At 39.0% G+C, this 27,649-nt stretch overlaps 1 protein-coding gene across 1 annotated transcript in view; it reads left to right on the forward strand.

The window, feature by feature from the left end:
* The first annotated feature begins 1,807 nt into the window (after window positions 1–1,807).
* The window catches only part of AGPAT5 (1-acylglycerol-3-phosphate O-acyltransferase 5), a 55,366-nt gene continuing 29,524 nt past the window's right edge, over window positions 1,808–27,649 (forward strand). Inside the window, exons 1-4 of the mRNA XM_017814551.1 lie at window positions 1,808–2,257; window positions 16,968–17,037; window positions 17,252–17,367; window positions 22,243–22,332. Coding sequence (XP_017670040.1) covers window positions 2,039–2,257; window positions 16,968–17,037; window positions 17,252–17,367; window positions 22,243–22,332 — 495 coding nt within the window. The 5' untranslated portion in view covers window positions 1,808–2,038. The remainder of the gene's footprint in view (window positions 2,258–16,967; window positions 17,038–17,251; window positions 17,368–22,242; window positions 22,333–27,649) is intronic.

A 27,649-nucleotide genomic window follows, 5' to 3' on the forward strand; every position in this document is an offset into this window, starting at 1 on the left:
TTTCTTGATGAGCCTGGTATTTTATTTCCCTTTTTATTCAAGGTGTCTTCATGGGTAGGGTTGGAAAGGACCACAGCATGTCATCTGGTCCAAACTCCCTCCTCAAGCAGGCTCATCCTAGAGCACACTGCATCTTCAGTTCCTAGTTATTACATGATTGCCGAACTGTTCTCCAGAGGCAGAATTGTTCATTTCTGCAGATTTTGTAAACACATAATATGCAGGTTCTTCAGAAGTATGACTGAATTTAGAATCCTGTAAGAAAAGATATGGTTTTATATACATGGAATTAGAGGTTTCAAGTTTATTCCTTGATATGAAGATTATTTTAATTCCCTTCACATTCGTTTCACTGCAAGTCATCTCTTCAGGTTGTTCACTGAGTTTTTACCCTCTTCTCATAAAGTTAATCTGCTTTTAAACCTAGACATCTTAACTTTGCCATATTTTCCCCAATCCTCTGCCATTTCCCAATCCCAGTTCAGATTGCTAATCTACATTTTCCACTCCCGATTACAGTCTCATTAAACAAACACACCTAGTTGCTCAGAATCCTTGTCTCTCTCTGCCATTGCCTTTGTGAAGCAGCAGGTCTGGATCCCCTCTCCAATCCATCCCACTGTTCCACCCACACCAGAGCATTCGCTCCTCCATATCTGGCTCTGCTCAAATCCACTTCTCTGTGTTGTGTTGGATTACTCTGTCCTCCCTGTATTATAGTGAATTACTTTCTCTTCCATGTGGCCATGTTACAGACATCACAAAATGGAAACTTCCTCCTCACTTCACTGTCTAACCTAGCTTTGCCAGATTTAAAGCAGAAAAATTCCCTTCCAAAAGAGGCTGTGATGGGGAAAGTGCTTCTACTCAGCTCTGGTAGTCCAGAGCTGAGGGTAGTGTATGCAGTTACTCAATGAAGTCAGAAATGTATGCATTAATCAGGATGGGGAGCCCTGACAGAAAAGCTGCCATGACCCCTCCTACCTCCCTTTCTGGATGGGGAAACGAAATAAAGACCCTTTAGTCTTGTTAGGGACACAGATGCTATGATGAATGTTCAGTGTTTGAAGAGAACATTGCCACAGACTTCAACCTAGTATCATTTCCCAAGTCTTATTTTGCAGAACTCTTCAGGATGCCACTTTCAACACACATTAAAAAACAGCTAGCACGAGGTCAACAGCACTGAAGGACAAAGCTTGTCCCAGTTAAAGCCTGGCAAAGGAAACAGATCTTAGCAGAAGGTATTGAGTATCCACTTCTTTCAAAACAACGAGATCTTTACAAGTTTCAGGATAAAACTAATTTTTTAAAGACAAGGAATAAATGCCTCGCTATAATAAGAAATTCCTTCTGGGAAGGTTATGGAACCGTTTTCTTCAAGACTTCTTGTATTTTCTTGAAAAGCAGTTGGTGCATCTGGATGCTGCTGCCACCAGATTATTGGGGGTCAGAGAGGAGGATGCGAGCCAGGCAGCTGCCTGCTTGTGCGAGAACGCGTCCAAATGCAGACTAGTAACGTGAAATGCCTCCTAAACCCTGAGCACCACTGTGCCTGGAGCTTGCAAAGGGAGAAGTTTACTTTTCTTAGTGCTCCACTTTGGAATCGTGGGCAGGAAGCAAACGCGGGTGCCTCGTTTGGCACGGAGCCCAGCAGCCAGAGGCCACCACTGCAGCCACTTCTGCGCGGAGAGGGACGAGGACAGCAATGAATGCACAGTCCCGGGGCAGCTCGGCCCGGCCGGCCCCGCTCGGCCCCTCCCGCCCGCCCGGAAGCGCCGCGGCCGCGGGGCCGCCTTCCTGCGGCGCGGCTCCGCCTCCACCGGGCAAGATGGTGGCGGCGCGGGCAGAGCTGTGAGCCGGTGCCCGCTCCCGCCGCTCTCTCTCTCTCTGTCTCTGCCGGCCGCGGTCGCCACTGCTGCTTCCCGCCCGCCTGGCGGGTGTGCCCGGCCCGGCGCGGCGGGCGATGCGGCTGCGGGACCGTGTGTGAGCGCGCCGCCCATGTGGGTGTCCCGGTGAGGCCGGGGGCAGCGGGAAGATGCTGCTGTCGCTGGTGCTGCACACCTACTCCATGCGCTACGTGCTGCCCGCCGCCGTCATGATGGGCACGGCGCCCACCTACGTGCTGGCATGGGGCGCCTGGCGCCTGCTCTCTGCCGTGCTGCCCGCCCGCTTCTACCGCGAGGTGGACGACCGGCTGTACACCATCTACCAGAGCATGGTGCTCTTCTTCTTCGAGAACTACACGGGCGTGCAGGTGAGCCGGGCGGGTAGGGCAGAGCAGGGCAGGAGGCTCCGGCGGCCCGAGGAGCGGCCGTCGGTCGGTGGTGCCGCTCTCGGGTCGTGCGGAGTCCGCGGGCAGTTGCGGCCCCGGCCTGTGCCCGGTCCGCAGAGGATCCGCCTCGTTCCGCAGCCGCCGCTGCTCCGCTGGTGATGCTTTTCACGGAGTGTTGGTGTTGTGTTCGTTTTGCAGGTCGGGAAAACGGAAGAGATGCGACACTGGTCGTGCTCTGTCAGCACTTGAGTGGCAGCCACCTTTACACACTTGAAGCCCCGTGGCCTGTGTTGCACATCTGTAGTATTAAATTGGCAGCAGATGAGGAAGCTATCACCATAATTGTACATAAAACACGTACAAGTTTTTAATAAATAGATTACTTAACCTTGAAATTATTACAGCTTTTCAGTTTTTGTGCAGTCTACCACATGTCAGTCTTTGACCCTTAAATTTTGGATCAGCCATGGATTGTCATTATTCAGGATCTCAGTTTCAGGTGAATAAGTTGCAATTAGAGGCCTCTCTTGTGTGACTAGCAGGATATTTGCATTCAAGTAATAATACCTCACTTACAAAGTGCTGTGTTTGAGACGTTACATATTTGTCTGTAATTTGAAAAGTAAGCAAGAAGACTTTTAATTCTGCATGTAAAAAATAGTTACATAAATGACAGGTGCTTCCTGCACCTAAACCTGACTTTCACAATGTTTTGAATATACAGAAGTCTCTTTGAAGTTATTGTCATCTTTAGGTGCTTGAGAGTAAAGAATAGCAACACATGTTGACAGGTGACAGAGCTCATACAAAGAAGGCCTTGTCCATGTTTACAGCTAAGGCATTTGTCCACTTCCTAACAAAGCATTTGTTTCAGAATCAGGCTAGATCTTCCCTAATTTCCACTCTTGAGTGCAGTTGTAGGGCTTGCTTCATACTGATTTTGATGGAAACCCCCAAAGCTAGCTAAAGATACAGGAGCTGCACAGTTTGACATCAGAGTAAATAGTACAGATACAAAACCAAAGTGAGATCTTCCTTTAGTGGTGGTTTTTGATTCAGCTTGTAACTCGTGTAACTTCACTCTTACGTCTTGTCCAACTTAGCTAACTTGTGTTGTGCTTTACATATCTGAGTTACTTTTTTAAAAAAAAGAAGAAAAAGGGAAAGAGGGAGTAGTAGCACACAGATTAAGTACTTACCATTTTATCTGCCTTCTGTAGTGTCTTTAGTGCAGATACCTTGATGTGTAGTAATACACCTTGGTCATTAGCTGCTGAAAGTAGCAGTATAGTAGTTTAATTCAACCCAATCTAAGAATGAGAACCAAAAATCAATATATAAATTGTAATGGAAAAACTACTCTAGTTTCCTATGATTGGTGTGCAGAGAGTAGCAAACACTTTGAATTTTTTATAAGAACTTCTATCCAAAAAATGCCTGTGACATAGAGGTAAAGAAAGGAAAATGCTAATTGAAAGAAACAAAAAGGCAGCCATAATCTGTTGACCTGTTTTATTGCATTGATAAACTTCATACACACAAAAATGGTGGGAGATAGTACAGGTGATCAATTAGGACAATATTAAAATAGAGATACTTTGTCACAGTAAGTAACAGATGACGTTAAGAGATGATGGAAGAGGAGACATATGTCATAAGCAAAATAGTAACTGAGACTGGAAGGTAAATAAAAACTTGGAAAGTACGTGCATATGTAGGGAGGTAAGAGGTATAACCCTTACAATTCATGTATCATTTAACTGGAAGATGCCCCCCCTTTGAGGAGGAGAAACAGAGTGTCCTTTCAGACCTCCCTTTCAGAGTGTCTTTCGAACCCTGTACATGCTTTACTTGAAACTCACAGTGGAAAGTTAACCATGTGCCTGAGTGAGATTGGGATGGTAACCTGAGAGCTGTTTTAAGGCATATAATTAGATGCAGAAGTGTAGCATCATTAAACTTAATTCCAGTAAACTAGCAAGAATAGTGGCTTCCTAAAGGCAGTTGTAGGGCTTTACCAGCATTAAGACACCATAATAGCCATGGGAGGGAGGAATTCCATGTCTCTTTCAGGTTTATTAGGTTATTCAATAGATCGAAGTGTTTGGGGGATATTTTTTTTTGTAACTGGATAAATGGAAGGCCAACGACCTCATCCATCAGAATACTGGAACTTGTTGCGTAGTCTCCCTGAAGTCGTTAGATTTCTACAGATGCTTAAGTGACTTTTTTTTGGCAGTGTTGCCATCTTACTGTACATAAAAAGTCTTTATTTATGTACTGTTTAGCATTCTTTGGTATTTCACTCAGAGTATTTGTGGCATTTCCATACAAAAACGCTCTAAGGCAGTTGTGGATATTTGAGGTGTCCAATCTTAAAATAATTTGCTGAAATTCCCAGTAATGTGAGTTGGGTGTTAATAGGGTAAAGTTGGTTTGGATCATAAACATGGATTATTTTTTTGACTAAATTAACTACTACAGTATCATGATATTTACTTTCTACATATTTGTCAGGGGGTGATGTTTCTATCTGTCATCTGCTATTAGTCCATCAAATATCTAAATCTGTCTCCCCCTCATGAGTGTATGCACAAGCGTATTTTTCTTCTTTTTTTTATTATTCTTGACTTGGATGTTTTTAGCCAGGTTTGTTAAAACTCTAGTTCATGCTAGGAAGGCTTTTTATCTTTGTAGCAGTATCTCTTCTGTTGGGAAATGTAACTAAATAAGATGATAACCTGATCTGCATGACAGAAAATTTTGAAATACGAGTATTTCCCTTTCTCTTAAGTATTTTTTTTGAGTTCTAAAATAATTGCAGATCTATAGTTGCTATGAGCCCTAGCTGAGTACTTATGTTCTAGACGGTGGCTCATAACGTAACTGTACAAGTTTCTTACTTGCTTATACTGTAAATACTTTCCCTTTTTAAATTTTGGGTCAGACACATTTTTTTTCCACCAAAACAATTTGTTTTACAAAACCTGAGAGAACTCAAGCTAAGTTGGCATCAGTTTAGGTTTTCCAATAATGTTAAAATTCGTTAATGATTTGCCAAAAATAGTCCTTTTTGCTGACTATCACGCAAGCGTTGGCTGTAGAAAATTGAAGAACCAGTATTTAGAGTACAAAAAGCAACCAGAGCATCCCAATGCTGTAAGTGAGGTAAATTGGACAAAGCCAGTACGACTACAAAGTGAAATCCTATAATACTGTGCAAATTTGTTGGTGCAATTACAGTTGAGCGGGTTTCCGTGAATTTTATTAAGGAGCTATAAATATATGAAATTAATTCATTTGTGGCATTGTGACACTGCTCTTCAATAATCTCTAAAATTATAAACTCACAGTAATGAAAATGTGTAAATGCTGTCTGTTGGAAAGTGGCATAGAGAGAGCAGCCCTGCTTTGGCCCTTTGTTGGTTTTGATGCAAATGCAGTTGTGTTTTCCCACTTGTCCTGCTGTGAGCTGCAGATACCCTACAGTGCCGTTTTCTAGGAAGAATATATACATAGTGCTTGAACACTATGTAAAGTGAATCAAATGCTATGTAAAGAAAGTCTCAGAGAGCAAATTTTATCAGTGATGGAGCCAAGGCAGTAACTGGTACAAACAAGTGCAATTCACACACTTTGGAGGACTTGCATTTGCTGGTGCTAATACTTGATTTGGCCCCAAGTTTTTAAATCATCGAGTAGCTGATGAACTGTGGTGGTATTACTGCTTTTGTCTTTACTGTGTTAGGGCAGTCTGGTCTTTTACATTTTGTACGGACAATAAACAGCTGAAGCTTTCCCTAGAATGTGAAAACTAGAGTGGCTGCAAATATGCCTGTGATTAGGGTGTTTGAAGAGCTGAAAGGACTAGTGATTTATTATGCTGAATGCTCTCATCTCTCTCTGACCCTTAGCATCTTATCCCAGTTGCTGTCAGGGTGATGAAATTAATATCTATTGTGTTTGTGCACGTTTCAGATCAGATGAGGACTAAATGTTCTTTAACTTTTTCTGTTGTAATCGTTTTTGATGTTTTGTATGGAATGCCGGTGAAGAGATAATAAATCATCACTCAGACATCTTCCGAAAGGATCATTTTCTTCTGAAAGATTTTGACAATTGAATGAAATCCATAATTTAATTAATGCATATGGATTTTGTTCAGTACTTGTGTCAGCCGTCGTTCCCTACCTCCACTTCCTGATGAATAGCATTTTTTGGAATTGGTGTTTTCATTAAAGACATTTTGAAATTGTGTTTTTCGTTGTCATTTTGGGATTCTGGAAGGGCCATGAGAATCAGATGCTACCTCAGTGGTTTTTTAGCAGAACTGCAGTATTTCTAACAATTATTTTATAAAATACAAGAGATCCCTGTTAGATAGTGCAGTGTGCTTCCTGGTTTGATGTTGAAGCTGTGTCTCAACAAGGTTGAAAACTACTTAGGGTTAGAGCAAACTAAAACTTTGTGGAGATGTTATGCTGCTAAACTCTAGATGGTGTTTTCCAGTGGAGTAGAGCTTGGGCTTTTTTATTATGTCTTGGCTTCCTAAGAAATCTGTGAGGAGAGCTTGGTGTCTGAGACTGGGATAGATGCTTAGTCTTCTAGCTATTGGCCAAATGGCAGTGGACATGAGTGTGTGTGCCCATCTCTATTCCCAGGACAGCAACCTTCCCAGACAAGATTATCCTTACTTACTCCCTGCTTTTCCTTTTGAAGCTGTTCAGCCGCCCAACGGGTAATTCATGAGGCCTTAAGGTGGAGATGAGAAGGCAAGGGGCAGTGCAAGTCTAGCAGCAAAGTGGCAGCATAATATAGGGAAGTGCTTCTGGTTGCTGTTGGTGAGGTGGTTTGTCATCTCTTAGGAAACTGGTTCTTCCCCTCTCCGTGATGGCAGAGGCGTCATAACTAGGTTTCATCATGTCAGGGTGAAGGTTTGCCTTTGAACTGCTTTCTTTCAGTAGATGTGAGTGGCAGGGTCTGACTCCTCGAGATGAGGACCCACTTTCTAGGCAAATGCCGTAACTGGAAAATCCAAGGGAAATAATCACTTTTAACCCTTCTTCAGTTGTGTTTGGAAAGAAAGTGTTGGCCATTGCATTTTGGCATGAGACTGGGTTTATTAACCTGTGCTTGAGTTTCCTGAGCCCTCTTCCCTCAGTGGCAGCTCAGGAGTGGAAGGGTACTGGGGCGGTGTGGGAGCTGAGCAGGAGGGCACAGAGCTGCCGTCAAGGCAAACCTCTAAGCTCGGGTGGGAGCTGAGCAGCCTCCCAGGGCTTGAACTTTATTAGCTCATGTAACTTACAGCAGTAACACCAGTTAGCACCTGCTCATGTTGCTGCTTTGTGAAACAGTGTTAGCTGTTGTGAGGGACTTTGAGAGGTTGAAATAATTGCAACTTGTAATTTAATTGTGATGGTAGAAATAATGAAGTAAAGGTCTTGGATAAAAATTTGGGGATTGGTGGACTGCAAAATTTGAAAAGAAGTGTAGTGAAGTGTATCATGTTTATGTGGTAAACTTTTGAAAGAAGCCCAGTGAAATTTTTCTGCTGTGATACTGGCTCCATTTAAAGGGTTTACCCTGTCACATTTCATTAGCGATTTCAGTGCACAGCTGTCTCCAGGCATATATGTATTTTATAGTATACAACAAAGTCCTGTGTATTATTAGAGCAGAAATGAAGTGATACCTGCTAAGCCCAAGGGATGCTACTTTCAAATTAAGATGTATGCCTAATTTTAGACTTTACGTTCAGCTGGCTGCAAAAATAGATACATTAGGTATGTAAGCTTTGTGCTCTTTCTGTTTTAGATATCGCAAACCAGATATTTGCATATATCTTAATTTTTATTCTGTCTACCTTTGGTTGTAGTTCTGAGGGTGAAAATTATGTCCTTCAGGACTCTGGTACAATGAGATAGCAGCTACGGTTCCGGTGTGCTGCAGATTTGGCTTTGGGGCAATCTGGAAAGAATTTAGTATGGGGAGATGCCACATTCAGTGCTGATCCTGATTATCCTCCACTTACTGCCTGATATATGAAAAATAAAATAAATAAATTAAAACTGAGGTCTGTTAGCATTTTATAGAAATCCAGTATCAGCTACCTGAACCAAAACTGTTGTTTGGGTTCATAAATTAGGAGCTTTGTGTGAAGATTTGACTAGCATATGTTTTCTAATTGGGAAGTCACAGCTGAATCCGAATTTCATATTGGTCTTATCTATTGGAGTCTCAATTTAAAAGATGTGTGTTTACATTTTTAGGTTAGCTACATGAATGTATGAAAGTATTAAAAAGTATGTGTCAGGTAGGAAAAGCTAAGGAGTCAAAGGGCAAGTTTGAATGCACTTATAAATTCTGATTCCTTTGGCCAGTAAGTTTTGCAATCTCATGGTTTGATTTTAAAATTTTCTGTTTAAATGTTTTAATTTTAGTATCTTAAGATTTTTTTGTGTATTAAGTTTTTAATATAATTTGTTCTAACTTTACATAATTTGTTACACATTAAAATAAAAATTGTATTTATCACATTTTTTTAAGTTACTTTTTTTTTTTAACCTGCATGAGTTTTTGACACTTTCCTCTTTTTGCATTTTACTGTGTTTTGGTAGATACTGTGCCATGGAGTTTTACAGTGATCTTCCGTGCCCTTTCTTTCTGCCTGTATAATATGTCCAGGTACTTTATGTAAGGATGATTGTTAATTGAGATTGTTAATTGTTTTTTCTCCTAGTACTCTACGATTGGACACTGTTTTTGCTAAGAGAAGATTCTATTCATAGTTAAACATTTGAGTGCAGTTATTTCAAACTTTTTACTTCAGGCTTACAGAGTATCCTTTTTTTTTTGTCTGTTTTAGTTGTGTTAGGTAAAGTAGGCTCAGATGTCAGGGATTTTGACATTACAATTATGAGGAAGCATATCTTCTCAGGGGAAAAATACTCTTTAATCTATCTTCTGTCAGTTTGAATTTATCCTATGAAGGGATTTGCTATAAAAAAATCAGGGAAATAATTTTCTTTTGTTCTTTTCATTTCTGTCACATATTACTTGTCATTTCCCTGTTACAACTAGATCCTCAGTGTGGGAGTAGGAAATCATAGCATTTATGCTTGTTTGATTTTTAAATGTAAAATTAGCTACACCTGATTTGGTCAAATCTGTATTTTAGCACATAATCCAAATTAATATTTTTTTCCATCTAGTTACTCTGAACTGTATTGTGGTAGTCGCAGTAATTTTTCCTGCAGAACTTATGGATTGACTTGAAGAGTCGTTCCATTTTCTAAGGCTGCTTGGGAATCTGAGGGCATGCATTTTGAGTAAGCAGACATAGTGCATGCTCCTGAGCAAGCTGCAGGTGAACTGCCTTAATCACATGCTGTGATGGTGAGCAGATTAGCATGATTCTCATCTGGTGATTTTTTGTGGCTGATATAGTTTACTGTGTCCAGTTCTGGAGCCAGAATTGTTGCCGCTAGCTCAGATACCTCCTTGCATGTTCTCTTTTGCTGTGTAGCGATTCCTTTGCCTCACTGTGAAAGTCCATAGTGCTTAAATTCTAAATACTTAGTGAAAATGATGTGTGGAGAAGCTTTCAAAAATCTTATTCCACAATTATAAGCAGAGAACATAGAGGTTTCTTAATCATCCCCTTTCCCATTCATGTCAACTTATTGACAGCTTTACACCAGTTTAGTCTGTACTTGATAAAAACACTTGTACGAGTATTTCAAGTAAAGATACAACTTCTCCTTGAAGTCCTAGATATTTAGAAGCAAAGTTCCTATCATAAAGAGTTCTGGCTAGAGGAAACACTGCAAACTGTCACAAGGTTTCCTGCTTCTGGCTGATGTGTGGTGCACAAAGGTTATTTCCAGAGTGAGCTTAATGTACCAAAGTAGCTGCTGTCTGGGGGGAATGGATGGGATGGGACATGGACATTTTGTATTTTCCACTACAGAAACGTAATAAAGTAAGCAATAGCCACATTAAATGTGGGTTGCTTTTGCCTTTCTTTTAAGGAGATTATAAAAATATGTGGGAAGAAGTCTTCAGAGGTGCCAAAGTCTTATAAAGGAGACTTTCTCCTATTGAAACAGATGGAATACTTCCTTCCACTCTTGTGCTGGAAGGCATGATTAGGTTTTGTGTTATACCAGATGTTCAGAAAAACACTCCTGTTGAAATCTCAACTTATAAATAATCTCCTTTCACATGTGCTATGTACATGTACATGTCTGAAGTATGTACAGTTATTGTTAAAAAAATGTAACTAGTGGTGATTTACTATAAAAATTATTTAGATGCTCTAATTTTGACTTTCCCAAGTGATTGTAGTTGTGGGTATGTGCCATAGAACTACGTTGTAATCAAAAGCAAGTCATTTGGAGAAAGATCAGTAAATTATTTGGGTGCTGAAAATAGGTTTTATTCAGAATTTAGATGCCAGAATCCTAAAGTCGTGTTCTTGATAAGTCTTGGGTTTTTTTCTGTTAGCAAGACTAGAACATCTAAGTTTAAGGATTCTGGGGACGCATTATCTTTAATTCAGCTCAGAAACTGTAAAACCTTTGTAGTCAGCATCAGAACTAGATGACTTCAATACATGGGGTTAGTAACACTGAATAAAATGTAATGTTGGTAAAAATTTGTCAATTTAGACCATGAGACTAAAAGCTAGTATGAAAGCAAAAATGTACATACTTCATATTTAACATCATGATTCATTCCTGCATAATCCATATAGGTTGCTAATATAGTTTTCTTATAAAAAAGAAATAGAATGGCAATAAGTGTATTTTCTGAAGTTCTGTGCTCTCTGATTCAATCAAATGAAAGATATATTTTAAAAAAAATTGCATTACATTACATACAGGAATCCTTTTAATATTTCCCAGAGCTTAGTCTCTTAGCAATGGTTTTCTTCACTGAACCTCAGTAAAATCCATAGCTGCAGAATGTTTGAGTGAACTCTGCTTTAATAAAATGGATCACATGATGATTTTATGGTTTGCCGCTGAGCCTGAGGAAGACTTCAGACTTGTGCAATTATGTATTGAGCAGATAGTCTCTAAAAAGATTGAGGTGTAGCAATAATATGATCATTACCTACAAATTGTATGTGCCCTAAAGGTATTTTTAGAAAAATGATAAACTTTTTTTTTCAGATCTAGAGAAAATGCAACTAAAACCATGACAGTCTTTCCCCTTCTGTCCTATTCATATTCCTAATGCTCTAGGCAAGTGGAACCTGTATCTGTTAAATGTGAATAAAAGTGCTTTAAAAATAAATATTTGAAATTCTTATAGTAGGACATCTGAAAATCTGAGAAATTTGTCAGCAGCAAGTGTCAGTTCCGTTTGTATCCTGTCTTGAGCCTGCTCCTTGTCAAACAGGTAAATAGATTCTGTGGTCTGAGGTACTTTCTCTAGAAGCTCAAAGGACTTGTGTCATCAGGCAGGTTTTTAGTCTTTGTTTAAGATGCCTGCAGAGGTCAGCTTGCACGGGAAATATGCTGAGTGCAGAAGCTGTTGCTCGGTGGTTGTTCTGGTGGTTGGTTGATGCAAGCTCCACCCCTTCACCACAAAATTGTATCCAGAGATTGTAACAAACAGATGAGACATACGCCCTAGCATACTATGTATTTTAATAAACACGTTGTAGTAGTGCCCAGCTAACAAGGATGCTCTTGTCCCAAACAGCACACAGTCCTAGTTATTAATTGGGAAGAAATACTGAAATGGACAGAAGTGCATCTCATGAGCGTAGTACAGCTGAGTATATGAAGTCTATATAGTTGTTTTTAAGTGTTGATGTCGTGAATATTCTGTTTCTCCTCTCTTCCTCCAGAAGAGGGAATGTTCTCCCCATTATCCTACTACTTTTATCCTCCTTTCTAGTTGCTATTGCCTGTGCTTGAAACTGATGTTTTTCCTGATTGCAATGCACCACCTTCACAAAGTGCCCCAGTGCACATCAGTCTTGTGGAAGTAACAGCAAAGAAGGGAGCATCATTCTGCAATTCACACCTAGTTTCTTTGCATAGAGAAGGAGGAGAGTTAAGAAGGCTGAGGAACCAAGAGTGAGTGTGCTGGTAGATGTGACAGGACATCAGATGAGATGGCCCGAGTTTTTACCAGCAATAACCAGTTGTTTGCCTTACTACTACAGAAGCAGAAGTGCCAAATCTGCTTGCAGATCAGCTTCTAACTGCTCCCATTATCAGCTACATCCAATTATAATATTAAAGTAATCATCTTAGGAGTTTGGTGTGATCACCAGTTGACCTGCAAGCAGGTCTTCAGATAGTGTGATTACTTTTACCTCTTGAGTTATTCTTGTCATGGCACTGTTTACTGATGATATAGCTAGGACATGATTAAATGATCTATTTAATTTTCTTTGGTATGTACAGATTTCATAAGCAAGAAATAGAACTCTAAATTAGGAGTGTCCACCTTGTTGCAGTGAAAACCTCTGGAAATTCTGAGTTATTCAGGTGTGGCTGCCGTGCGGGACTGTTTTACGTTGCTACGTGACCTACCACATTAGCACAGCCATAATTGAATATGTTGCACTGGAAGAAGCAGAGGCTGGTAGGGAAGCTTAAACTGGTGTCATCAGATTACCCAGGAGCTCCCATTTGCACACCCAGATCAGCCTATCACTGAGTTAGTAAATTCACTCATCAGGAGAACTTGTAACCTCCTGCCAGTGAATCAGAGCTACATGTGGGCATGACACTCCAAGGTGTGTCTTGTGCCCACTGAGCATGTGAACAGCTTGGTGTATTGCATCCATGGAAGCTGGGTACCAGCCTTCCCTCAGAAGGGGATCCAATAGCATCCAGTTTCCTTTATTTGAGATCACACTGAATTGAGTTTGACAGCACTGCTGTGTAAAGAGATCTGAAAGACCGACATTAACACTAACTGTATTACCTGTTATTGTGAACTGGGCTGTGAAGCAACCAAACCATGGCTAAAAGCATGCATTTTAATATTGTGTACACAAGTAATATTTGCAATGTTAGACTGTAAATCTGCATATTAAACATTTTCCCTCAGATCTCTGCTTGCTTTGGCTTGATGTGTTGCTCTTCCTTTTAACTTGTTTTCTTTGCTTGACTTCATTTTACCCTTTTTTTTTAACACAGCAGATTATATTCTAAATGAATAGGATCCTCACATTCTGCATTGTGGCAGACAGAACATTTATCAGTTCTTTAAGCTGATAGGTAGAATGTATGTACGTATACTGTGACATATGGAGAGCTAGGTACTTAGTTTCTGAAACTGAAAATTGCATCCCAGGCATATCCTGCGCCGTTTCCCTGGTGTGCTGGCTGCAGAGGGGAAGACTACCCCCTGTTGTGCTCTTCACACCCTGAGAGAAGCATTATTCTTCTGAGTGGGGCTAGGAGTCTTTTAGCCACTCTGATTTCTTCAGATTGCTTCAAAAGGGGCTTGAATACAGCCTGGCACTGTGGACACTTGTTTCTGCCCTGCTGTCCCTGATAAATCACTCAAGTGCTTGCCTTGGAGCATGATGCTGATAAAGCCAAGGTTGTGGGTTCGATACCCATACGAGCCATTCACATGAGAGTTGGACTTGATGATCCTTGTCGGTCCCTTCTAACTCAGACTCTTCTGTGATTCACTGTGGCCCCCAGATATCTTCTGCACCATCAGACTGAGAAGGAGCCAGAGACTGCATGGCCTCTGCAGCACGGAATTCTGCAAAGTTAGCTATGTAAAACAGCAGGGAGTCGGAGGTTTTCTGGACACCACGAAGCAGAGTACTATATCATTTCCTTCTGCAGCTATAATATACATTAGGTGCTCTGGTTCACCTAAACACATCAGATTGTCAGAAATTGGAGGCCTCTCCTGAGAGGACTCTTCCCCTGCTTATCCACAAGCAGGTGAATTCTTCAGACATCATCTCAAAGGGAAAAGGACAAAATTTCTGCAAGATTCAGAGCTCTAACTGTTACCCCACTGTTGTGTGTGATGAAAATTTTCAGAAACCTGATAAAGCAAAAACGTTTGGGTCTCAGAAGGAGAGCTGTGTGGGTGCCCACAGAGTAGGTGTCTCCTGGGATTGCAGGCTGGAAGTTGCCATTCTTATCTGTTTGTAGTATCAGTCTTAAGTTTGTAGCTCAATTCCTAGCTGAGAGTGTCTCACATGAATAGGTATTTGCTGGCCTTTAATGAACTGTATAAGCCTTTTCTCAAGATCAGTGAAATAGGCAGTGCTGAAGTGGATGATGCTGCAGTTAAAGCGGTTGGATCCTCTTAGGATGAGCCATCTGAGCAAACAAAATAGAGCTTCCAGATTTTCTCATTCTTATATTTGCTTTGAAATAAAATGTCCAGTTTTTGTGTGTTTAATGAGAACTAATTATAAATAGGAAAAGATTTTTTTTTTTTTTAATTCTGTACAACAGTATGGCTGTGTGTTTTACCATGAGTAAAAGATTTTGGTCCATACCATTATGGTGAAACATAATGTTGTACACAGAAATTGCTTACAGTAATAATGAGCAAATGTTCCTTGGGATTAAAAGTGAACTAGATCCAATCTTATTGAAATAAAAAATAATACAGATTAACTGTTATAATTGGCAGACAACATTATACATGTTTTTTTTAAGGGAATGATCCTTTATATTTGTTTTTACTCATGCAATAATCACAACTGAAGGCTTTAAATTGTGGGTCTGATTACACTGAGATCTTGACTTTGTACATGAAAGTGGAAATATTTACAAGTTGAAGTTAAAAATTGTACATTTCAAACCCTGTTTCTTGTGTGGGGCAGCTCTTGGGGTCAAGGGCATATTTTGTTTTCCTCTTGTTCTTATTTTTTTTATATATTTTATAAAAGCTTAAATAGCATTCAGGACCTTCTGGTTTAGAGATTTGTTGTATTGGACCTTTTCCCTTCCTCTAAAGCAGTCTTTGCCAGAAACGGCATAGTGGAGTCTTAACTTGAAATTAAAGCAAACAGTGTTTATGGACCTCACATGTAACAGTGCTGGGAAAGTGTACTCTTGGAAAATGAGACTTTAACTCTGTAAATGAGAATAGCAAGATTTATTTCAGTGGAATTTTTGCACCTGAACTGTAAGGTCAATCTTATACTGAACAGTGGTTCCTAGTGTCAACAGTAAGGTTATAAATTCTGGAACTTCAATGAGAAGACTACTCCTATAGCAAAATCTTGTTTGAATTTCTTGGATACTGTTCAAAATATACGTGTCAACTGACTTGTTACAAATAAGGTTCAGTTAGAATTTATTATTGTATGCCTTTTTGGGGGGGGGAGGCAAGGGAAATTATTTCAGATAAGTAATGTCCTCTTTACTGTATGCTCAATGATCTCTTGTTCACGTGTTTACTGAATATCTCAGTTTGGCAGTATGTGGTTTCTGCCTTGGAAACAAAATTTAGTCAATAGTGCGGTTGCATTTTCAAAGAGGAAACAGAATGAATGTGAAACAGACAGCTTTTAAGAGGGGTTTTTGTCTAGTATTAACAAACAAGGCACTACCCATCCAATATCACAGGTTAACTAAGAGGTGGGCAGATCTTCTGGAGATGCTGGTTGAGACCAGCATATGAGACTTAGCATACTAAATGATACCAATCAAGATCCGAATGTTAATTAGATCTTCCAGATAAAATTCCAAGATTGTCCAGACCAGAGAAGTGATGATAACAAGTGGGTAAACCTTCCAAATAGCTTTTTGGTGAATGGACTAATTTTGCGGTAGTGTGCATATCTGATACAGCTAACTTCTAGAAATGAGGAGTACACCCACTGGTATTGGCAGAGCAAGGGCTAAATTCTGCCTAGAATGTACTTATTGGAAAAACTATGCTTCATTAAATAATAAAAATATTTATTAAAGATAATTGAAGAGCTGTATTGATTCTTCAGTTCAGAATTAATTCATTTTTCATTTTGTATTTGATATAAGAGGAATTGAATTAATCCCTTTTAAAAGGGTGACTAGGATTCCTGCTTCAGCATCTTGCTTCCTGGTCCTGCTCCCACAAGGTTATTTCACTGAGGCCGTTGCCTGTTAGGGTGAGAAACTACAAGGTTAAAGGGTATCTTTAATATAACAGAGAAAAAAGCATAAGAAAACATGCTGGCTGGAAGCCACAGACCAATTTAAAGACACCTCTCAACCTCATGCTTTTTAATTCGTTCTTGATGGTTAAAATCATGGCAAATGGTTGAGATTGATCTAACTCAGGAAAACTTAACATTTTAGATTGGATGATAAAGAGTGAGTGTCTGGCTGAAGCATGTCTTATTCATTAGACGTATAAAGTGAAATGGTGATTTTGTACCTGGCTATTAGCTTTAGTTATAATAATGGAGGGATCTTGTGGATGAAGGTCAGCTTCCATGGATCCAGTTCTAGGGCTGAAGCACAAAACCAGAATAGCTTTCTTAAGCCCTTATTAATTAATATTTTCAGCTTTGTTGATGAGTCAGTTGTCTGCGTGGTGGGTCCTGACACAGTGATAGAGTGTTTGTCTGTTGATGGTGCTAACTTGCTGACAGTTTTCCTAGTAAATAGCCAATTACTGCATTGGATGTCGTCACTGCCTAATGCAATGAAAATAAATAATAAAGTAATACTGCATATTTTTTTAATTTTTTTAGGTAATAATCTACGGGGATTTGCCAAAAAATAAAGAAAATGTAATATATTTATCAAATCATCAGTGTACAGGTTTGTATTTTTTTTTGCTTGTCTTAGCACTTCTATAGGTTTAAAAAGTCTGCTTGTCTCTTTACTGTGTCTCTTTCCAGCCTTGCCCTAATGAGCAAGAACTTCTAGTTCAAAAACCTTTAATGACATTTATACGTACACCATGTGCTTTGTGTTTCATCAGTAGCAACTAAGAACTAATTTAACTGAGTATGTTGGGCTTTTGTCTTTGCAGTTGATTGGATTATTGCAGACATGCTGGCAATTAGGCAGAATGCTCTTGGGCATGTCCGGTATGTCCTGAAAGATGGCTTAAAATGGCTTCCGCTCTATGGGTGGTATTTTTCACAGGTAAGCCTGTTCACCTTTTCCTTGCTGTTTGTGGGTCAAATATGTAAGATGTACTTTCCCTCTGTTTGCCATGCATGCTGGGAAGACGTAGTTCTGAGCTGGCATTTATTTATTTGGACATGAAAATAGCTGGTTTCGCTCAGTGTAGTTAGATGTGTATCTTAGTTGAGAGACAGTTATTAGACTCAGTAAATGAATACGTCTTATGGATGGTGTTTATTACTCGAATTAAAACTGTCTGTTAGAAGCATTTCAGAATTTTCTAGAACTTTCTTCTTTTTACAGTCCAGAAGTCCACTTAGCAGTAGGTGTAAACAAACTTTTTTTTTTATGTGTCATGTTACAAATTGGGAATAAATTGGCATTTCTGTACTGTACTTATTTATTTTTCAGTTGTTTGGTTTTAGCACAATATAAAAGAGAAAAATTGGATCTTAGTGGAGGAAAGGCAGCCCCGTGAAGGTGTTGATGGTTTTGCTTTGGACTTTAACTAAGCAAAAACCTGAGTCTAACAGTAATCCTATTACTACATTTTTCTTTCTCCTCTTTCTGTATAATGCTCCTCTTGTCGCTTTTAGTTTGAAATCTCAACCTGATGTGACTCAAAACTACACAATTACTAAGAAACAGTGGGCCATGGTCATTGTACAGCCAACATGCTGAGTAGATGTGATCTTCGCTCTAAAATGGTGGAGAGCAGTGTAGATGACTTAAAATCCTCCCTAAAATCCTCTGAATTTGTCATGTCTTTTCTTTTTCTGAAAGCAGGACTGGTTTTAAATACAAACAAAATAAAATGTAGAGGGGGATGTTTTTGAAAGTACTGGTTTGTTTTTCTAGGTGATCAGAAATGGCTTTACAGCACTTATCTCAGGATTTAGATGGGCACTTCATTGTTAAAATAGAAATAGATAGAGTTCTGGATAACTGTTTCAAAGGGCTTGTTCAATAAGATTTTTCTGCTTTGTCTTTTCTATGTTCTTATGATGAACATGAACCTGCTTTCTGTTCCACCACCCCACCACCTGGGCAAAGAAAAGCAAAACAAAAATCACTTAGAAAAATACTTCTAATAGAATTAGACTGTTTGAACTTACTGTCAACCCTGTCCAAAAGTGCGGGGAATATTGAGAAAAATACAATGCTGGGTATGATTAGAACTATATATTAGTATGTAAAGGAACATATGAAGAGGTGTATGTCTGAAGAGGAGAATTTTACTCTTTCCCTCATCTTTGGCATCATATTCAATGTTTTCAGCTTGATAGTTGAAAATCTTTGTTGTCTTATGGATGAGTGTCTTAGACAGCAAGTAGGTTATAGATCTTGGCTCTACTAAAACTGGTATGTTTAGAGAAGCATATACTTCAGAGAAAATAAGAAAACGGTTCACAGTTTCTTTTGTTGGTAGGTTTACTGTCCCAGTCCCCTAAATAAGTTCAAGCTGTCAGACCCTGTCATACCTCACTAAGGGTATCCTTTGGGAGAAAATGTACTTTTCAGTTGTCTAATGCTTGTCCCCAGTCATTCTCTACATTTTTCATCCACTAAAGTGACTAGTCTGCTGCATGGAAATATTTTGCTCTTTGTCCTTGCCTGTAGTCATTACATTGGTGGAGATTTAAGTCTGCTTTAATTAAAATACAGACAGGATGTATATTCCTTCCATTATCACTATGTGTCCAGAAATTATTTTTTTCAAGATTTTGGAAAATTACTTTTGCTATCTGGAATATCCAGTGCTCAGTTTCCTGACTGATATATTGACTGTTAAAAGAAGGTTCCTGTGGAAATTAATCTGAATGTAGCTTACATTTCTAATCAAAACATATATATTAAATCTATTCAGCTTCGGATTCCTCAAAAAACTAAAGCTTCTACAAGATTTAGTGAGGGGTGATTATTTATATATATATATATATATCATTAATTCAGTGACACAACTGAAAGGCAGTGGTGATGCATGTGTGCTTAAATGACTGAGACGGGATGCTGAAGGCCTGCAGTGCGAGCTAATAGGTATTTTTATTGTTTTTATCACACCAAACAGTGCAAAAACATAAAACACTTCCTGCCCTTCCTGTTGATGTTCTGTCAGTGATGTCACTTACACTCCACTAAAAGTTTCCAGAGCCACACAATTACGCCATGCTCACGGAATTCATATTCCCTACCTCAGGTAAACATCCTGTTTGGAAATAAACGTGGTCTGGATGTCCAGGAGAGCGAAATTCAGGCACAAAGGAAGTATATTTGTAAACATAATCCATTGTTGACTGAGAGAGGGGCTTTTAAAGTACAGCGGAAAAAAATTATAACCTTAAAAACAGTACTTCCAGAAATCTGTTTTGAAAGGAGTTCATATATTTGATCTCTTACTGAAAAGGAAATGCAATACAAATTGGGGAATTCAAGCTATATACAATGGCATAACTAGCATTCTTCTTTGGAGGCAGCTATCTAATAGCAAGAAAAGAAAAACACTTAAATTAACCTGTTATGTTTCAGGTCTGATTTATAAGGTGGAACCTATTTCAGTGCAGCTGGGATAAATATTTTGATAAATATTTTTGATATCTCACAGTTTGCCTGATTTTTTAACACAGGAAGCATGTCTTTATCTCTTCTGTTATTCAGCATCAGCTTGTGTACCCTTTTGGTTGTTATTGAATTTTAGCGACATATTTAGTTAGTGTGGCACCTTGCCTCTCTTTAGCTTTGTAACCCTGAGCCTTGGGGCACCTGACACAGTGATGTATTTGGGTTGTGTGCAGCAAATGCTGATCTTACACTACATACTTTGTCTGTTCTTACGTGACCGTATGCTCATTTCCTTCAGAAGTACAAATCTGCTTCTGAGCATTAAGAAATCTGAGGTGGAACACCAGATGAGTCTTTGGTGTTATGGTGTCCCTGAGGAAACTCTACAGTAGTAACTTCATTTCTCCCAGTTAACAAATTAAACAAGGAGAAGTTGGTTCAGTATTTTTCCAGTTCACTGCAACTGGTTAGTAATTTGATAAGGGAAGACCTTGATTTCAGCCTTCTCCCATTTATCAAAGCCTCACCTAGCTCAGCTCACACAGAATGACAACTTACCAGTTACATGGAAGTCTTGTATAGTAGATGCATTACTTCTGATACCAAACTGAGTTTGCCCTTCCTGAAAGGGGTGGTTGTGGTGAGTGTCAGAATACAACTGTACTTAAGTCTACTTAAGAATTCTACTTCCCTTTAATAGTGTCAGATCTTAAAAATTGTCTTATAAGTGGAGTGTGGAGATAACTTATAGCTCTCTGTTTACTACACAGCTTTGGAACATTTTTCTCTTCATGCTGTTATCTGTCTGGAACTGTTAATACTGCTTATGGGATGGTCCCAATACCATGCTCCTGCCTGCTAAAGGCCAAACTCAGTGGGCTGGGGAATTCTGTTTATGGTTTTGGTCCCCTGCCAGTCACAGCAGCCCAACTGAGTGTTAGAGCTGGCTACTTCACCTTGGCAGAGAACCACAGACAATAATGTTAAGTCAGAATATGTAATATGGAGTTAATGCACCATTGACTTTCATGTTCCTTTTCACTGCAGCTTTTGGAGGACAACTTAAAAGTCTCATCAAATACCACTGTCTAAGCAGCTACACGGCCGTCTCTCCATGCCCTGAAAAGCAAAGGCTGAAAGCAGTTTGCATGACCTCTTCCTAACCCCTCAAACTTTATTTTTGACCATGCCATGCCAGTTCCATACACAGCCCCTGTTTCTACAATGTGTACTGTATCTTTTCCTGAGATCAGACATTTAAATGAGGTTCAGCTCTTAGTAGTCTTAATCTTACTGTCACCTTTCTGTTGAGCATGTAAAACCATAAATAGACAGAAGTTGTCTGACAAACTCTAATACTAATAGTCCAAGTGGACAGAAAAGAATATTATGAAGCTGTGGAGCCCCTTAGAAAACCCATGAAAACAAGGTACCTTAAAACTGAAATTCTGTTATTTGGAAGCTAATTTTGTTTTTCCAGACTTTATTGTATCAGTAGTTCATATTGATGCATGTTTGTTTGAATCCTCTTACTCCGTAGATAAAACAAAGTGGTGGAAGAGGGAAATGATACAGCAAATTTCTCTTTGTGTGTACTTCGCCGTAGTCCTTTTACTGAAGTTTTTGTGATTAATTGTGTGCAACAAGTTATAAAGTGAATCTCTACCTGGACATAGTCCAACTTTTTGTAATAGTTTTCAGTAAAAACACTTCTATAAAATTCTNTGGTTTACTTATTCAGTTATCTCTGTATGTAACTTCTTTATTGAAAATTTGATTCTCTAAGAAGTGCATGGATGTTTTCAAGACATATGCTAGCTAAATTTTGCTATTCATAAATTTTGTATGTGGAGGTGTGATACTTGCATTTCCAGTATTTGCATAAGTCACTATTTAAGATCGGATGCATAAAATTGAAAGCATTGACCTGTAAGTACTTGTATGTGAGTAACTTCATTTGTGTGATTTTCCCTTGATATACAAATTAAGCTACATGTCAGTGTTGTCATGGACAGATCCCTGGGGTCACTTCCAATGACATCTTCAGTTAATTATTTAACACCTTTAAACAAGACACTTCAAATGTCTTATACACTGGGAGGTTTTTTGTATCTGATTTTTATTTAAACAGATTTTGTGAACTAAAGTACATGCAAATGTAAAATTAGTTTCAGGTGCTTTCATCCTAGGAGAAAATGTCTTGTGGGCAATTTGCAGCAATGAGTCATAAAGGTGACTTGTCATTGTTGTCTTGTTTGTTCTTCTATCAACTATTCTACATTAAACTACACTTAAATATTTAATGCTTTTCTTTTTTTTTTTTCTCTCTGATAGCATGGAGGAGTCTATGTAAAAAGAAGTGCCAAATTCAATGAGAAAGAAATGAGAGAGAAGTTGCGGGCCCAGATGAAAGCTGAGACTCCAGTAAGCTTATACCTTCCTTCTCATTTCTTTGACTTTTTTAATGGCAAAGGCTTATTGGAGAAAAGAGCCATGCCCGATACCCACAAACTACAAGATGGTAATCATGGATTTGTTTTCTTTCTGTGTTTTTACAGTTGCTTTCTATGATTAGAGTGATGCCTCTAATTAAAATGAGGAAAATTTGACTAGTGTTTTCTGAATGATAGGAACTTTGTGATCCTCTCTGTAGAGAGCAAGGGGGTTTGGACTTAGAAGATGAACTGTAGCACCTTCCTTGAGAAACCACTATTTCAAAAGAGAAACCCTTTGTTTCAAAAGACAACATTTTGACTACTGTGTGCTTGTCAGAGACTGGTACTCTTGACTTCTGAAAGTCAAGAACCATTCTTACCAAATGTTAATTAGTCATCACGATGGTCAATCATTTCTAATGGCAGTGACATCTTAAGAACACAATAACTTTGTCTGATATGCCTGGAGGAGGAAAAAAATTACCAAAACAAACTCTTGATAATTTTCTATTTGAAGAATGATTGTTACTGCCAAGTGACTTTTCTCATGACTCCCTGTATGGTTTGTGGCTCAGTGGTTAGCATCACTGTGCTTGGCTTTCATTACTTGCTGTGTATTAAAATTTTTCTGCCTTTTTGGCTAAACTTAAGAAAAACCAACTAAGCAAGCCTTGATACAGAACAGTTACACTTTCATTTTATTTAAAAATGTATGATTAGGATTTAGACTCCACATATTGCCAAACCTTATAAAAGGTGAGGCTTGGGTACAAGGAGTGCATGGGTTGCTTTGACATTCATAATAGTCTTTTCTTTTTTCTTCTTTGGAGATAGAGAGTTTCTGTTTGTGCATGTGTCTGTGTTCAAAAAGCAAACTGGCCTTATGCTTATTGAGAGGCTTGAATGAGTAAAGTTGGTGGTGTTGGAAATGGGCCCAGAACCTGGATGTGCATGCCAGGCAGTTGTTGCCGTTTTCTTCATACTGTCTAGGGTTGCTGCAGACATTCATTCTGTTTAAAATCTCTCAGTCAAACCATATAGGGAATGACAAGTTTTATAAAACCAAAGCTGTCAAAAGCCTATTTACTGAGACAAATATTTGCATCTGCTGGGGTAAAAGACACAGGCCATTGAATTGTCACTTGAGGGAAGACTAAATTTTCTGTAATCTGCTTTATCTGAGAATTTAAATGTAGATGCTATTAAATGACCTTTCACATGCAGTTACTACTCTGAGAAGAACATGATAACTTGTGTCCTTACACCATTATTCATGGAGATACTTTGCAGTTCTGCAACTTAGCATGACATTCACGAGCAACCATATTGCTTTTAAAATAAAAGACATTTTGATCAGTAAAGCAAGTATGCCCTAAAGTCATCAACTTCATGCAAAAATAACTGATCTACTACTCTGGAATTTTTATGTACTGTATGCTATAGCTCAGGGTGGGCTTCTTCTCAGTTTATAGGGCAGCTGGTGTAGCTTAGTCCTTCTGCATGTATGTGGTGGTGGAGTTCTTTCTTTATTGTAGTGTTAGAGAAGAGCTGGCCTTTCAGCTGCTAAGGAAAGATTTATATACCAATAGAGTAGGGATGGACAGGAATCTGTGTTAAGGGTCATGTTGTTGTTTACAGTTTCTCTGCACATACAATTTAAACAAAAGAATCTAGATGATTAATGTTCAGTCTGTCTGGAGCCATCCCTATTCCCATTAAGAAATTAAAGACATATAGGAAGACAGAACCAGTCTTCTGTTCTCTTCAGTGTAGCAAGATCTTTACTGTTTCACTGTGGACTTTTTTTTTTTTTTTTATAATTACAAGTAAATTGGAGTTAAAACTGACAGGAAAAGTAAGACTGTCTCTTAGCCTCTTACATTCACAGTAGAACTGGATTAGTGATCTGGTAAGCCTCCTTTTGTGCAGTAACAGTGGGACTGCATGATGTTCCTTGCCCACCTTGTCTTACGACTTCCACCTGCCTGCCTTAAAAGCCCCTTTTCCTCCACTTTGCAGCTGGTCCACCCATATTCCCAGATGCAGCACAGCAATATCAGACGTGCATAAAACTTTGATGCTAGACTGAAACACTGTTGCACTCATGTTTTCTTAGTGGGAATCTTGAACTAATACATTTTTTTAATTTTGGCAATTACTTTGCTTCCCAAACTGTCATTGAATTATACACCTAAATGGTGCATTATTGAACCTTTTCTTGGTAAAACACACTTGAAACGCTGTGATTTTGTTTAAAATTCCATGAAGTCTGACTGATTGCTAACAAATTGCAATCTTATGTCTTGTTATGAGAACAGAGACTGTCACATTGTTTAAAGAGCACTTCTGCGTTAATGTTGTTTTAATGTAAGCTGTAATAAGATTAATACGTTTCTCAATGCAACAATATATCCAGCTGACACTTTATATGCTCAATGTACTTGATTTATAAAGAAAGTTAACTCTTCTGAACAGCAAACTATTCAGTTTGATAAATGAAAATGTAATTTATATTTATATTTATCATGCACTGAGAGTAGGAAATCTGCATTCTGAGATGTGAGATTTAAACTAGTACAACAATATTTAGCTGATTACTATGTGTTTTGGTTTTGTCATTTAGTCACAGTTTTGTCATGCGAAGCAACGCCAATCAAACAATAAAAGCGTGGAGGGGACAGGTACATTAATACAACTGCTGTAAGACTTATTGTAATTACTTTGTCATATAGTTACTAATTTGCAAATCCCTAACAACTTATAAATCGTGGATGTTCTTGCCTGCTTTCCCCACATCACCCTTTGTATGTCATTTCAATTATACCAGGTAGGCTTTCTCATACCCTATCTTTTTTGATCTTGGTTATTGATCTGAGTGATAGTGTTTCGCATCCAATTCACCAGAAACATGCCTTCTAGGCAGTGGTCTAAACACATATGAGTCTCTCTAGCTGTCAGAATGCAACAATATGAATTTTGTAAATGAAAATATTTGTTTTCCCCTTGTCACCTGGCAACAGCACAGTAAATGCAAGATACCTTTAGTCAGTAGTTACCGCTTATTGATGCTCTATGTTATTCTACAGAATGGCAGCAGCTGCTTCCAGGACACCCTCCAAAGCCCTGTCCTTGGCCAGCTTTTCTCTTTGTCACCTTCTCTTCCTGTATGTTTATGGTTGTTCTGTATTCCAGGGACTCTCATCTGTTGCTTCGGACCACTTTCCCCTGGTCCACCCAGCTCCTTTTGTGGCCCTCTGATCTATGGCAGGGACTTCCTCGGCTACCCTACCCCCCATTCTGGAGGCACAACCCCTTTGGTGCTGTTGCTGTTTGGTTTTGCCTGGGAGACCTCGACGATGCTGAGGGAATGAATAGAATTGCTATTTGGGTGAATGCAGTTATCATCTTCCATTCATTTCATTTTGGATTGTGGCAAGTGCACTGACATTACACTGGGGACTCTGCCGGTAACCCCTGCCTCTTTCCTGATTTTCTGGCTCCAACAGGAATCAATAGGGTTCTATTAAATGAATCCTGATTCAAAGTTTCACCTTGAAGCTTTCAAACTGATGAGAGATACCAAGTTTATTGACATCCTGTAGAAACAGGCATGAAAGTACCACCTAACTGAACATAGGGACCTAGTGCTTGGGTTAAAATCAATGTCTCAACGAATCAGGGGCTACTGTAATCCAAAACTGCCTGTGCCATTTTGAACACAAGCACTGTACTTTGCAGCCACTGCGATAAAGTGTGTAACTTTATGTAGCTAATTGCCATAATTGAAAAAATCTATATAAAAAATGGCCTTACCTTCAGCTAGTGTTTCTGGGCAATTAAAATGCTTCTACACCTCAACAGTTCTTATTCCAAGTTCAGGGGAGCTTATTTATTTATTAAAATCTGAAGAGATTTACAGTCTTTGGAAATAGTGCTTAAGGATTTAACTTTTGCTGCCCATGTTGGGAGAAAAGCCAGTCATACAAATAGATCTGGTAGGCTGAATTGCTCTGGCAGAATATCTTTGTCTTGTGCAGGACTGTATGTGAATATAAGTAGGAATCTATTTACATTTATGAATTTTACTCAGTTAAAGTAGTCCTATTGAGCCACATAGTAGCTTCATATGTGCTGAATTTAAAGCAAAGGCCACTTCTCAGTCTTGTTGGTATGCTTTCAATTCAGAGATATTCAGATTCTGGTCAGCAAATCTGTTTAACTGCTTGTACTTTAGAGGTTTACAAGAATAATTAAAGTATAATTTCAATCCCTGCTTTGTATTATACATGTAGGACTGGAGTAAGTAGATACTGTTCCCTGTTGTGTAATCAGCTTTTGGTGGTTACATTATCTCCTTTGAAGACCAGTAACATTGTTGCATGCTTGTAAGTGCTGACATCTGTACCAAGAATGGTGTTCCTATCCTGTGTGCTTAACTTCCTTTGCTCTGTTACCTGTTACAGCCACTGAATTACCCTTCAGAGCTAAGCATACAGCTTTGATGGGGAAGGAGGGCGGTGGAACACCTCGTCTTGAAGTACCATTTTAAGAATTCAAATTATGTGATTTGAATAGAGCACATTTATGAAAGGGAAAAAAAAATGCATCTGGATTTGAATATTATGTCCTTTCCAGCTCACTTGGAAAAGTTTTACCTAGTCACTTAAATATCTCAACAGTGTACTTCATAGACAAAATGTATAGATGACTGGGGAAAGTGTGGACTACAGCTGGGTCTGAGGATTCCTGTACTTGTCCCTGTACTTACACTACTGTTATGTTATAAAAATGTAAGCACCTTGACTCAAACACATTTTCTTTTGTTCCTTCCCCACCAAATCTGTATACAGCTTGTATACATTGGCTTGTGTTGATTTCTGCTTGTCCTTGAACATTTTTGGACTTCACCTGCCTCTGCAGTCTGCCAGTTCTCCCCCAAACATGCCACGACAAGTGCAGCTTTTTCTGTAGCTCTCTTCACTCTCTTCACTCTACTGGAACTGGTTTTCCCATTCTTAACATACTCTTTTTTCTTTTTCCCCTGCCAGGTTCTAGGCAGTGTACTCAATTCTCCTCTTTCTTGATCTCCTGCTGCCTTCACTGGTTGTCACATTTCCTAGATTTCTTCCCATCTCTGAATTCTAGCACATCTTTTAGCCTTCCTCACTGGGGCTGACTCTGGACCATTTACTTGCTGGGGCCTGTCTTTTGGCATTCAGCCTCTTCTCTAGCTCTTCTGCAGTTATTAAGTGTAATACTAGTGCAATACTTTGATGTTTTGTGGGCTAGAAGCACAAAGTTAGATT

Source organism: Lepidothrix coronata, unplaced genomic scaffold, assembly GCF_001604755.1.
Source record: "Lepidothrix coronata isolate B3197 unplaced genomic scaffold, Lepidothrix_coronata-1.0 Scaffold45, whole genome shotgun sequence".
NCBI lineage: Eukaryota > Metazoa > Chordata > Aves > Passeriformes > Pipridae > Lepidothrix > Lepidothrix coronata.